General features: G+C 39.4%; 1 protein-coding gene across 1 annotated transcript; it reads left to right on the top strand.

The window, feature by feature from the left end:
• Positions 1 to 9166: 9166 nt before the first annotated feature.
• LOC131611413 (uncharacterized) lies at positions 9167 to 11972 on the top strand. Its single transcript, XM_058883443.1, has 5 exons — positions 9167 to 9508; positions 9626 to 9723; positions 10726 to 11064; positions 11416 to 11464; positions 11584 to 11972. The coding sequence occupies exons 1-5, from the start codon at positions 9273 to 9275 to the stop codon at positions 11663 to 11665; spliced, it is 804 nt and encodes a 267-aa protein (XP_058739426.1). The 5' UTR covers positions 9167 to 9272; the 3' UTR covers positions 11666 to 11972.
• Positions 11973 to 14844: the final 2872 nt, after the last annotated feature.

Here is a 14844-nt window from a genome sequence, read left to right as displayed (position 1 = left end):
ACTTCTTTATACCTGCAAAACACTTAAACCATATAGAACTTGCAGTTCTTGTTAGTGAATGTGTGGGAGCTTTACCCAGCAACTGATAGATTTAATCAAATCATTTATCATTTATCTTTCTCCCCCTTTTTGTCATAACATCAAAAAGAATATTTTAAAAGATTCAGATGAATAAAACGACAAATAAAAAACACTGGAATGTAAATCAAGGAAACTTTTCATTGATAACCAGCAAGAATGATTACAGGAGAAGAATGCAGGAAAAACAGATGCAACAAGGAAAGAAAACTACAAAGACCAAAGGACTAAGATTCTAGCCTACGCAAAATCCGCGCCAGAACATCATGAATCCCGTCAGTGCTTGTAGCTTGCCTTGCCATGAAGGAGCGAAACTCAGCATTGGCTGCTTCTTGTGCGTCCAAACGAGAAGCCAGCATAGCTTGATTCTGATGAAGAGTTTCCAAGGTCTCCATCAGAGCTGAGGTTTCACCAGAAGAAGAGGCACCTGAATTTCTGCCTAAGGGGACAGCAATTTCAGCAGGGTGATCTTCTGGAAGATCTTCAGCTTGTGCATCTTCCATTTCCTCATCTGAGTCTGACTCAGAAGTAGCCTTAGCATATTCTGGTTCAGGCAGCTCAGAAGTTCCATCTTCCAACGCTTGAAGAATAGCTGCTAGGTTTGTTGGAGGAGTAGGACCAGCAGCTTCAGCACGATAAACCACTACTGGAAAGACCATGTGAGGTGCTTTTTCAGAAGGGTTCATTCTGAACCAGTTGAACAGCCACTGAAAATCTCCAGTCAGCACAGGAAACCATGGTCTCCACACCACGATGTCTCTGCAGAGATTTTCTTCTTCCAACTCATCTGCAGGTATCTTCTTCTCAAGAACACTTCTGTTCCTGATGAGATGGTGACGGCTGCTTTCACCAGCTTCCAGCCGAAGACCACGAATACCAGGAGCTTCAGACATGATCCTTCTCTGAGTGTCTGTAGCCTTATCCAGAAAATCCTGACGAAAGGTATTCCAAAGGTTGTTTGTAGCATACTTATCCAGATGATTAAGGTGAGCAGCACCCAGAATCTCCAACCAGCCATTTACATCAGCATGTAAAAGCTCCAGATAAGATTGAGTGGTAGGGGTTGGAGGGATGACAGTGAACCTGGAGTCGGGAAGAACAATACTATAGGGATTAGGTGTTCTGGTGGGAAAAGGGTGTGAGAGAGATGAAGAAATATCTGATGGAAGGGTTGAAGGGGAGGAGATATCAGATGGTGAAGAGAGTGGTTCCGAGAGGATGAATGAGGAGGAAGAGGTGGTGGAGGTCTTTGAAGAGGGAGGTGATTGAGGGGTACCGTCAATGGGTTGATACACTTTTAGAGGGTCATAGGTGATCCTTACTCTTTTTGGTTTGGTTTCTGGTTCAGCAGTTGCCTTTCTCTTTTGTTTCCGATCATTATCTTGATTACCAGAGCTTGACGATGGATTCATGATGAAGTTGCAGATATTGGAAACTGCTAGGGTTTATGATATGAATGTAAAGAGAGAGAACGAAAAAGAAACTGTATGCAAAGTGAGAGAAATATAAGAGGGAAAAGAAACGTTTGAAGAATATATAAAGAAAACTGAAAGGGAGTTAATGATGAAAAGCATTTAATGTTACGTGACATGAGGAGAGATAATAATGACAAAAGACGTGACTTGCACAGTTACCTAAGTAGACGTCCCCTCAACTGCACGCACGCTTGTCCAGGAGTAGTGAACACGTGTTTACCATCTGGATAGCCAGTTACAGCTGTTTTGCTTTTAAAAAGATTCTGAATCAACCATATATAAGAACTTCTCATCTTCTAAATTTGGGCTTGTTTCTGAAGACTCATTTTGTACCGATTATATTGAATCCATCTGGTCTAGGAACAAGATCCCAAACATCATTCCTTGTAAACTGATTCAATTCTTCTTGCATAGCAATTATCCAGTCTGGATCTTCTAGAGCATGATCAACAGAAGTTGGCTCGATCAAAGATACAAGACCTAATTGACAGTCTGCATTGTTCTTAAGGAATGCTCTTGTTCTGATTGGATCATCCTTCTTTCCAAGAATGACATCTTCTGAATGACCAGAGATGAGCCTAGATGATCTTTTGACAGATGGTTCTTCAGAAATGCTTAGATTCTCCAGAGAAGCTGATACTTGATCTTCCGATTCTTTGCTTCTGAGAAGCTCTGCTTCTGATGCGTTGCTTCTTGGCTCAACAACTTCTGATATATCAATATCACAATCTGCAAAATTATCAAACTGCTTTGGTTTTTCAGAACCAAGCTTATCATCAAACCTGATATTGATTGATTCTTCTACAATCAATGTTTCAGTATTGTATACTCTGTAGCCTTTTGAGCGTTCAGAATATCCAAGAAGGAAACATTTTTGAGCTTTGGAATCAAACTTACCAAGATGATCTTTAGTGTTCAGAATAAAGCATACACATCCAAAAGGATGGAAATAAGAAATGTTGGGCTTTCTATTCTTCCACAATTCATAGGGAGTCTTATTTAGAATAGGTCTGATAGAGATTCTATTCTGAATATAGCATGCAGTGTTTATTGCTTCTGCCCAGAAATGCTTAGCCATATTGGTTTCATTGATCATGGTTCTGGCCATTTCTTGTAGAGTCCTATTCTTTCGTTCTACAACTCCATTTTGCTGTGGAGTTCTAGGACAAGAGAAATCATGGGCAATACCATTTTCTTTGAAGAATTCTTCAAAGGATCTGTTCTCAAATTCACCACCATGATCACTTCTGACCTTTATGATTTTACACTCTTTTTCAGATTGAATCTGAATGCAGAAATCAAAGAACACTGAATGAGTCTCATCCTTGTGTTTCAAGAATTTTACCCATGTCCAGCGGCTATAATCATCTACGATGACTAATCCATATTTCTTCCCTCTGACAGATGCTGTTTTGACTGGGCCAAACAGATCAATGTGCAAGAGTTCTAATGGCCTTGAGGTAGAAACAACATTCTTGGACTTGAATGCAGGTTTGGAGAACTTGCCCTTCTGACATGCTTCACAAAGAGCATCTGATTTGAATTTCAGATTAGGGAGTCCTCTGACAAGATTCAGTTTGTTAATCTGAGAAATCTTTCTCAAACTAGCATGACCTAATCTTCTGTGCCAGACCCACTGCTCTTCAGAAACAGACATAAGACAAGTCACCTTCTGACTCATAAGATCTTGCAGATCTGTCTTATAAATGTTGTTCTTCCTCTTGCCTGTAAATAGGATTGAGCCATCCTTCTGATTTACAGCCTTGCAAGACTCTTGATTAAAGATTATATCATAACCATTGTCACTCAATTAACTGATAGATAAGAGGTTATGTGTTAATCCTTCTACAAGAAGTACATTAGAAATGGAAGGAGAGTTACCAGACTTTATAGTTCCAGAGCCAATTATCTTGCCCTTCTGATCTCCTCCAAACTTGACTTCTCCTCCAGACTTAAGCACCAGGTCTTGGAACATAGACCTTCTTCCTGTCATGTGTCGTGAGCATCCAGAGTCCAGGTACCATGACATGTTGTGCTTTGTCCTTTTTGCAGTCAAGGATATCTGCAATAGGAATAATCTTATCCTTAGGTACCCATATCTTTTTGGGTCCTTTCTTGTTAGATTTTCTCAAGTTCTGATTGAACTTGGGTTTAACATTATAAGCAATAGGAGGAACAGCATGATAATTCTTAATGTGAGTTCCATGATATTTCCTAGGTTGTGTCACATGCTTTTTGGTGTGTGTTATGTGAAAACTTTGAGCATGTGAAGTGTGCCTAATATCATGGGAGTGGCCATACTTGAACTGATCATACAATGGCTTGTATGTGAATTTCATTTCATCAACAGGTTCAAGTTTGTATGGGGTTTCACCCTCAAAACCAATGCCAACTCTTTTGTTTCCAGACACCGCATATATCATAGAAGCTAGATGACTTCTGCCAATACTTCTAGATAAGAACTTCCTGAAACTTAAATCATATTCTTTCAGAATATGGTTTAGACTAGGAGTGGATTGTTCTGAATCAGAAGGAGATCCAACATTATTGGATAATTTTAAAAGTTTTTCTTTTAATTCAGAATTCTCCAACTCAAGCTTCTTTGTTTCAAATTCAAATAGCTTTTTCAGCTTTTTGTATTTGAGACTGATTTGAGATTTGAGTTCCATAAGTTCAGTTAGACCGGAAACTAACTCTTCTCTAGTAAGTTCAGAAAATACCTCTTCAGAATCTGATTCTGATGTAGATTCTGATCCGTCATCTTCTGTCGCCATCAGCGCACAGTTAGCCTGCTCATCTTCAGAGTCTGAATCATCTTCTGACTCATCCCAGGTTGCCATAAGACCTTTCTTCTTATGAAACTTCTTCTTGGGATTTTCCTTCTGAAGATTTGGACATTCATTCTTGTAGTGTCCAGGCTCATTGCATTCATAGCACATGACCTTCTTCTTGTCAAATCTTCTGTCATCGGAAGATTCTCCACGTTCAAATTTCTTTGAACTTCTGAAGCCTCTGAACTTCCTTTGCTTGGTCTTCCAGAGTTGATTTAGCCTTCTGGAGATCAAAGACAGTTCATCTTCTTCTTCAGATTCTGATTCTTCAGGATCTTCTTCTCTAGCCTGAAAAGCGTTAGTGCATTTCTTGATATTGGATTTTAATGCAATAGACTTACCTTTCTTTTGAGGCTCATTTGCATCCAGCTCTATTTCGTGACTTCTCAAGGCACTGATAAGCTCTTCCAGAGAAACTTCATTCAGATTCTTTGCAATCTTGAATGCAGTCACCATAGGACCCCATCTTCTGGGTAAGCTTCTGATGATCTTCTTTACGTGATCAGCCTTGGTGTATCCCTTGTCAAGAACTCTCAATCCAGCAGTAAGAGTTTGAAATCTTGAAAACATCTTTTCAATGTCTTCATCATCCTCCATCTTGAAGGCTTCATACTTCTGGATTAAAGCGAGAGCTTTAGTCTCCTTGACTTGAGCATTTCCTTCATGAGTCATTTTCAAGGACTCATATATGTCATAGGCCGTTTCCCTGTTAGATATCTTCTCATACTCAGCATGAGAGATAGCATTCAGCAAAACAGTTCTGCATTTATGATGATTCCTGAAAAGCTTCTTCTGATCATCACTCATTTCTTGCCTTGTCAGCTTTACGCCACTGGCATTTACTGGATGTTTGTAACCATCCATCAGAAGATCCCATAGATCACCATCTAGACCAAGAAAGTAACTTTCCAGTTTATCTTTCCAGTATTCAAAGTTTTCACCATCAAATACCGGCGGTCTCGTATAACCATTGTTACCGTTGTGTTGCTCAGCAGAGCCAGATGTAGATGCAGGTGTAGACTTTGCAGTTTCATCAACCATCTTTTACTGAAGCGTTTTTCTCTTCCTGAATCTTTTCTAAACACGGTTAAGTGCTTGCACCTTAGAACCGGCGCTCTGATGCCAATTGAAGGATAGAAAAACACTTAGAAAGGGGGGGGGTTTGAATAAGTGTAGCTTTAAAAACTTGACAGATAAAAATAAATTGCACAGTTATTTTTATCCTGGTTCGTTGTTAACTAAACTACTCCAGTCCACCCCCGCAGAGATGATTTACCTCAACTGAGGATTTAATCCACTAATCGCACGGATTACAATGGTTCTCCATTTAGTCAGCAACTAAGTCTTCCAGAGTCTTCTGATCACACACTGATCACTCCAGGAACAACTGCTTAGATACCCTCTAAGACTTTTCTAGAGTATTCTGATCCACACGATCACTCTAGTTACAACTGCTTAGATACCCTCTAAGACTTTTCTAGAGTATTCTGATCCACACGATCACTCTAGTTCCTTACAACTTAATGTAATCAATTCTAAGAGTATTACAATTGCTTCTTGAAAGCTATAATCACAAACTGTGATATTTCTCTTGACGTTTAAGCTTAATCTCACTAATATATTACAACAGCAATGTAGTGAGCTTTGATGAAGATGAAGATTCTGAGCTTTGAATAGAACAGAGTGTCAGCAAGTTAATATGAATTGTTTTGTGCAAAATCGTTAACCTTGCTTCTCATCAGAACTTCATATTTATAGGCGTTGGAGAAGATGACCGTTGAGTGCATTTAATGCTTTGCGTGTTCCGTACAGCATCGCATTTAATGTTATACGCTTTTGTCAACTACCTCGAGCCTTGTTCACGCTGTGTCTACTGACGTTGCCTTTAATAGCTTCTAACGTTCCTTTTGTCAGTCAGCGTAGCCTGCCACATGTACTTCCTTCTGATCTGATGTTTGTGAATACAACGTTTGAATATCATCAGAGTCAAACAGCTTGGTGCAAAGCATCTTCTGATCTTCTGACCTTGAAGTGCTTCTGAGCGTGATACCATCAGAACTTCAGTGCTTCTGATCTCATGTTCTTCTGATGCTTCCATAGACCCATGTTCTGATTCTGCTTCGACCATCTTCTGATGTCTTGCCAGACCATGTTCTGATGTTGCATGCTGAACCCTTTGAGACAAAGCTTCTGAGCGCTGAATTATGCATACTCTTTATATATTTCCTGAAAAGGAAATTGCTTTGGATTAGAGTACCATATTATCTTAAGCAAAATTCATATTATTGTTATCATCAAAACTAAGATAATTGATCAGAACAAATCTTGTTCTAACAATTACATCACACCATAATTACCACACAGGCATTAATAAGCACACAGCACACATATACCGTCAAAACATACTTGATTAGCGAATATCAGTTCACAAAATACATTTATGAAAAATTCATTCAACCACCAATACACTCCTCTTTATCATAAAGCATGCTCAATAAGCTTCATAACGATTCGAACGGCACATAGAAACGACCTCCGGTTCAAAAGATAGAGCAAAACGAAGTTTGGAAAAACAAGTTCCAGCACTGGCCGCTTAGCGGGTCGCAACTGGTCGCTTAGCGAACATTCCAGTAGCAAAATAAAAAAAAATGCAAGAAGCTCCGCTTAGCGGCGCACTAGCGGTTTCTGCGAAATTTCCAAAAATATCTTCTTCCGCTTAGCGGACCTAGGGCCGCTTAGCGAACCTGCGAAAACTCAGAAAAACCAGTCCTGCAACAGACCTGCTAAACCCAAATCAACCATCCCAAAACCTCATGTGAACTTCCCTACACCTCCTACACAATCCACACATGCCATATATTCATGCTAACAACCAATGATTCATGGTTCATTCACTAAATGTAAAATAACCTAATAATTCCTTCATCAATAATAAGACATGGAGAAATGTAAAGCAACCATGATCAATGAAGATATCTATCTTCATACAACACATACACACCACAAAATCATATTCATAACTTCAAAACTCACAAAACTCATAACCTAACATTTTTGGCAAAAGCATAGAAAATGTTCAAGAACAAGAACAAAAACAAACTACAAGGATCATACAATCAAGATAAACTATATTCATCCCCCTTACCTTGGTTGGATTCTTGGCTCTAGCTTGGTTTGGATTCTACAACTCTCTTCTTCTCTTCTCTTCACAAGTTTCTTTCTTTCTCTCCAAAATATCTCTCTTTCTTTCTATATCAAAATATCTCTTTTTCTCTCTATATCTCTTTCTATTTCTCTACTTCTCGTTTTCACCCACTTAACTCTCATTAATTCTAATTTTGGCCCAAATGTCACTAAACATTAATTCTAACCAATTAACACCCAAAACCTAATAATTACACACATGGAAAGTAATAATTAAAATATTAGCATAATTAATATTTACCGACTGACTCGACTCAAAAACGGTAAAGTTAGGAAAATGTAGCAAACATCACAATTAATCAGAAAAACACATTTACGGGCGTTACAAATACAACGAGCAGAGTAGAGTGGTCTGGTTTGCCTGCATTTGAGGCATTTGGAAAGAAAGGAATAAAATGGTATTCGAAAACATTGCTGAATCGGCTGATCAGACATTTGAAGCTTTCCAAAGGACCTCATGGAATTGGTTGAGCTGTAAACTACAAAGCTGTGAGCTGATGCAATGGTATGTAAATCTCAGATTAATTTTATGCAAGGGGGCGTGGATTGGAGGTCGGTAGTAATGTAGCCGTTTGGGGTTCAAGCGCAGAGTTATTCCGAGCAGCTCTGTTTCAGTGCAATTTTTTCTGCGAGACGGTACCGTTTCAGTCCTGTTGCGGGATATTTTGGGTTTCTTGCCAATGTAACAAATTTGGTTGGTTGTTAGAAACAACTTGTGCATGCTGAAGCTGGTTAATCCTGCTGGAAATTTTAACAATTACAACATTGGTGGCTTTCAACAACAACCTGTCTTGTAGTCTGTTTTTTACTGTTAGTCTTTAGTGTTTTTTTTTCATCTGGCTGTTAGGACTTTGTTTTTATTCGGTTACACCCTGGCTGTTCAGGTTTAGTTATTTTGACAGGGATAGTTGTTTTGCCCCTGATATGGTATATTGTAGGGGTGGTAAAACGGGCGGTGGCCAGCCGGGCCGACCCGCGCACCTGCCAAAAAATGGCGGGTTGGGTTGAGATTTTGGGCCCGCCGCCCACCAAAGCCCGCCCCGCCAAAATCCGTCGCTCTCCTAAGCTCGCCCCGCCAAAGCCCGCCGCCCGCTAAAGGCCGCCTCACCTATTCGTTAAGCTCGTCTCGCCTTAAGTCCGCCTTTTTTAGTTAATTCTAGTAATTCAAATTTTTGATGATTTTATTTTATATATTTATTTGTAAATATATGCAATATTTTTTAGGTAAAATTTATTTAAAAGATGTTTTATAAAAAATTATTTTGAAAAATAAGTGAAAAATTTAATTGAAAGTTAAAAAAGACTATTAAACTATTAAAAAAATAAATTTAAAAATAAATCTTTAGACGGGACAGGCACAGGGCGGGACGGGCGGCCCATTTTGCCACCCTTAGTCTATTGCAGTTCAAACTTTCTTTGTAATGGTGTTGTGGTCTCATGCTGCACTTCTTGTGCTTAGTGTGGGATTTATAATTTATTAATATATTTAGCTTCTTCAAAAAAAAAAAATAATAAAAATGTTTTTTTTCTTATATAAAAAATTATAATGAAACGACGCCGTTAAGCAAATGAGTAGTATACTGAATCCATAGGTTTTGTCTACTACCCTCGTCGCAACAAAAAACTCAGGGTTTTATCTGACCAAAACAAAAAAACCTCGATTCAGGTTCCAGCAAAAAAGGCTATGGCGACGACGGAAGAGAGTGTGAAAAAGAAAGAAGGCTACAACCTATTAGGTTCACCAACATTCAAAGAGATTGAAAACGGCCGATTCAAATGCGTTGAGACAGGTCACGAGGTTCTCTCCAAAGACATACCCTTTTACTCTAACAGCAAAAAATGTCGATTGGGTCTCATCGATTTCGCTCTCTCTAATAAAAAATCACCTCTCAATATGTTCAATCAAGACCCTCTATGTCGGTAATATATCCATTCGTTAAACTTTTTTATGTAGTTGTTTTAGCATGATTCAATGTTTGTGTTTTTTGTTTTTTTGAGTATTTGATTGTTTAGATATTTGTTTGATTTTGTTTGCAGTTCGAAATTGATATGTAAGCTAACTGGAGACAATGTTAATAAATCAGAAGAACATATCTGGAAGCATATGACTGGGAAAAGATTTCTCAATAAATTAGGTCTGTAATTTCTTTTACTCATTTGATTTTTCGGTCAGTCGTTCTGTTTTAGTTCGAGCAATTTGATTATCTAAGTTTACTAAATGGAAAATTAGTGTATGACAATGTTTAGGTAAACAACTTAATTAAGCGCTCATGCTTGTATAAATGAAATATAATATGTTTGGTTCTGCGGTGAAAAAAAATTAATTGAGTGAATTGATTTTGATTAAAGTGAATTGAAGGTAAAATGATTTATGTTTGGATAAATTCATGCAAAAATGCGGTAAAAATCACGTTACACTCAAAAGCTATGAATTCTAGCTTTAAGTAGAATCAATTCTACTCGAGAGCAATTGTGCATGTCAAAATCAATTCTACTTATCCAAAATTAATTCCAAGTGTTCCAACTGTGAAACCAAACATACATTTAGATAGCATATGAAAATAAGCTATTTCTATATGTTCTCACAAACAGTCCTGCAGTTTAGTTTGATGCAAAACATTGAACAGTGGGAGTTTTAGTTAAGCAAATTTACGATCTTGTGACATGCTATAGAGACTGATTTGATTGACAATCTTCAATTTCATAGACCATTTGCTGTTCTGTGAAGTTGGAAGACTGATTTGTCCATCTGCTATTAATTGGAGGATCAAAATTATGGTTCACTCTTTTTTTTTTTTTTGGAATGATGTGGATGCTTAAATGATATAACAAGGTTTGGTTTTTCAACTAATATTAGGGTATGGACCCGAAATTTCTTCCGTTGGGGTAAACACAGAATCACACAGTTAAGGGATCTCGACTGCTGAATGTTATGTGAATCATAAATTGACTTGATCAATTTATTTTTAAAATACACATTGAAATATGAGTTATCCAATCTTCATCTAATGTTAGAGATCAACAATTGCATGATTGTAGTAGAGAATTCAAAATACGTTCGTCGAGTATATGATGGTTGACTGGGTATTTCTTAGAGCTTCATTAGCTTATGCGTTTTAGCTTTCATTCATAAACAGATCAACAAGAAGAAGAGAAGATGTCATGCAAAGGAAAGGAAAATAACGAGAGTTTACAAGAGAAGCAAAGTGTAGATTGTGGAACTAAAGCTGAAATGAAGAAGAAGAACAAGCAGAAGAACAAGAAGAAGAAGAGGACAAAGAAGAAGAAGGATAAGAAAGTTGAAGAGATTATTTCTGAAGTTAGGAAGTCTTGTAATGAGGAAACAGACTCAGAAGAAGACGACTTCTGGATGCCTCCTGCTGGAGAACGCTGGGACAACGATGATGGAGGAGATCGATGGTGTTCAGATTCTGATTCCGAGTCAGAACAGGAAACTGAAGAGGGGGATGTAATTGGTACGTATACTCTCATAAGTCATAACATATTTTCTCTTATCTCAAATGAGATTCACTGTTTAGATAACTTGTGAAGTCAATACTATAGCTTAGCCTATGAAAGATGATGTTGATATTGATAAATAAAACTACACAAGTTTATAAAGAGGACAAGGGGAAAGTAAGAATTGATAATAAACATCTAAATCTTGATCAATAACATGAACAGCTAGATGCTTTTGCTTACATGTTCACGTTATTTATTTCTTTATTTCCTTATCTCAATTGATAGTGAGATAAGTGATATGTCTTATGGTTCCTATTTTACTTGCACGAGAAAAATTCGCTGATTAGATGATATTTTTCCTGTAGATGGTGTTGCTGATGGGGACTGCAATGAGTCAGAAGAGTTATCATCAAGGTATTTTATTTCAGCAAAGAATACATGAAACGAAGTAGTTTTCAAACATTAGGACAAACTAGAAAAATTACGGATGTTTCAAAACTATACGTTGAGTTTCTTTTCCTTATACTTTGCAGAACAAAAAGAATGTCGATAGAAATTGGACCCAGCAGCTTCGCTTCTAGAAAGAAGAAAAGTAAGAAGAACGATCAGACTTGATTGATAACTGAAATTTAGTTGAAGGGAAACTAAGCAAGGCAGAACTTTTGCATACAAAGTGGACTTGGGTTCAAAATGCTCTTTCCAAATGAACTGTAACATGTATCAAGAAGCTGTTTTTTTTTTTCAGTAGATTTTTTTGTGAGATTAGCTCAAAACAGTTAAATCTTGTTTCAAATTAAGCAATTATATCATGATTTCAAAACAATTACTGTAATATTCCTTTACACCAGTCATATGGGTGGTAAATTTTGGTGAGACTGAATAAACTTGTAACTTTGGATGAGTTAATAGCTTTAGTAGATAACTTTTTTTTGTTGTGATTGATTAGGTTTGAACAGAACTGTCTTTCTCACCTTGCATTGAAGTCGCAGGTGTGGTGATATACGCTTTTCCAACCTTGCATTTTTATGACACTTACAATCTCTTGACAGCCATATCCTGATCGGCTTCTATCAATAACCCTCAGCAAATAAGTTTTTGGATGCAAAAGTTGAGATGAGTTGTGTTGCATCACTGTTGACAAAAGTGTTATGCTCACATAAGTAAGAGTAAACATTTCCCTTATATGGAGTAATGTTCTCGTGAGCAATAATCTTGTAGCAAGGCATCATTAAACAAAACAGCCTCTACCATTTCCATTTTACCCTAAACTTCAAATTTTCCAAAATTCTCAAGCATTTGCAGAAGCACACTACAAAGGCTACTTTAAAACAACATCCTATTGTTCTCCAACATTCAAAGACCACTTCTAAAGCACCACCAACATCACTTCAAATCTGTAAGTTCTCTCAACTTTAAATGTAGGATTAAAATTGATATTAGGGGTGTTAGAAATTAGTACAATATAGTATATTTAAGTTATTATATGTCATTGAGTATGGTTAGCTAAGAAAAATATGATTTTGAAGCACTTAGGACAACATGTGGAGGTTATGCAAAAATGGAGTTCGTAGGGGGGTTTCGGAAGTGCATTTTCGAAAACACCTCCTTGACCAGTTTCAGAAACGCACTTCCGAAATGAACCCATAAATGTTTTTTTTTATTTTTTTATTTTCTTGTTTGTTTCGCACTCTTGTGGATTTCAATTTTTCAGGAAAATGGCAGACAACCCCGCACGACTTAGATAGGGCAGAGAGACCCAGACAGCGTCGGCTAGACGCGAGCAGGAGGCACAGTTGGCATCGACACAGGGACGGGGGTACGAGTACCCGTGCAGATGGATGAGGCTGGTTCCTCATCTAGATCGAGGAGTCGTCTGGCTCGGGTGTCTTCTTCCCACCAGGAGTAGGTACGGGAGGATGAGGAGGAGGTGAGATACGAGGAGGATGAGGAGATACCTGATGTTGACCCTCCGCACGGGGAAGAGGAGGAGGAGGATGGCTTCCCGGGAGGTCATAGGGACACTTCCTTGCTGATTTTCTACCACGACCACGTCGCTTGAGACGTGTCTAGGAGGGAGAGGTATTTTTTTTTAATTTAACCGACTTTATAATTTAACCGTTTTTTATTTAGTTTTTTATTTCACTTTGTCTTAACGGTCTAACTAACAATCTCTTTTGTTTTTGTTTTTGTTGTAACAAGAAAGACCGACGATAAAATCCGTTAACCACACACGGAAGATTTTTGATATGTTTAAACTATAGGCCCAGTGGTTTAATGATGTGGTAACTGCTTCCGGGCTCGGCGGGTTGTGCATGACCGACTATACGACTATCAGCCACGGCATGCAGGGGACTTTCATTGAGCGGTTGCACAAGGAGACGTCTTCTTTCCACTTTCCTGTTGGGGAGTTGATGATCACCTTGCACGATGTTCAGTGCCTGCTCCACCTGCCGATCAGAGGGAGGCTGCTGCACCATTCCCGGATACAAAAGGTCGAGGCAATTGAGTGGATGGTCGATTATCTGGGTATGGACCCAAACATGGCTGACTACGAGTGCCAGGCGACAAGTGGGGCCCATATCCGGTTCTCTAGCTTCAGAGATCTGTATGAGAACCACTTGGTGGCGGTGGCCGAGTCGGGGCAGGAGGAGGACGAGCTTTTTACAAAGTATCACCGTGCCTGCGCTCTGCGGTGCTGGTTCATGTTCTCGGTAGGCACTGCACTCTTTGTGGACAAGAGTGCAACCTACGTCGACGTGACATATATCCGTTACTTCATGGACCTGACTACCATTCACTAGTGGAACTGGGGGTTAGCTATTCTGGTATGCTTATACCAAAAGCTGAATGAAGCCTCCAACTAGAGGACCAGGCAGTTGACTGGATCTTCCACACTGCTGACGGTACGTTTCCTTTTAATTATTTCACATTTATTCATGGTTCATATTTATTTTTAACATATTATCGTATTGGTGTTTCAGGGCTGGATCATCTCCTACTTCCCCCGCATCCACGGCTTCGCCATTGATCCTGCGTACACTGACGCCATGCCCAGGGCCGCCCGATACGTTCTCCAAAGGGGGAATAACGCAGTGCCACCATATCGCGTGTACCGCGATCGCACATCTCACGATAATATCCGTTGGACGCCGTTCACCGACTACAGTGCTATTGTACCATTCGACCGCATTGCGTTATACTCTGGATGATTGGCATGCGGGGCCAACACCAAGGTGAGGTATCTGCCGGAGCGGTGCATGAGGCAGTTTGCACGTGTGCAGATGATACCGAGGTCACCATTTGAGGCTGCTCCCGACACAGTTACCCGACTAGAGCTCACTACTATATTTGAGGACTGAGCGCATCATTTGGTCCCGGAGGAGTATCGGCGTATGCAGGCCACCAAGGAGTGGCATTGTGTGGAGGGGTACATGACATGGTTCTATCGGGTGTCACATCCTCTGCTGACACCCGTCGCTCCCGGAGCTCCTAGGCCAGCACACGAGGAGATCTTGGAGAACCAGCAGGCCGATGATGACCATGCTACCGATCTCCTTCGGATATGCCAGCGGATAGAGATGCTTGGGCGGGACGCATTGGACCGAGGTATCATTGCGCACGGCCGTCCAGAGGCAGTTGCCATCATGGAGAGGATGGTCGGTGACGCGGTCGGTGCGGCGACATATACCAGACAAGGGAGGTCCCAGGGAGTTAGGGTTAGGCATACTCAGTAGCTGGTTCCAGTTTATTTTTCATTGTTGACTTTATTGTATTCGAGTTGTGTTTTTTGACAT

The sequence above is a fragment of the Vicia villosa genome, linkage group LG6 (assembly GCF_029867415.1).
Source record: "Vicia villosa cultivar HV-30 ecotype Madison, WI linkage group LG6, Vvil1.0, whole genome shotgun sequence".
In the NCBI taxonomy this organism is placed as follows: domain Eukaryota; kingdom Viridiplantae; phylum Streptophyta; class Magnoliopsida; order Fabales; family Fabaceae; genus Vicia; species Vicia villosa.
The sequence above is the reverse complement of the archived record's forward strand: the minus strand, read 5'-3'. Positions and strand labels throughout refer to the sequence as shown.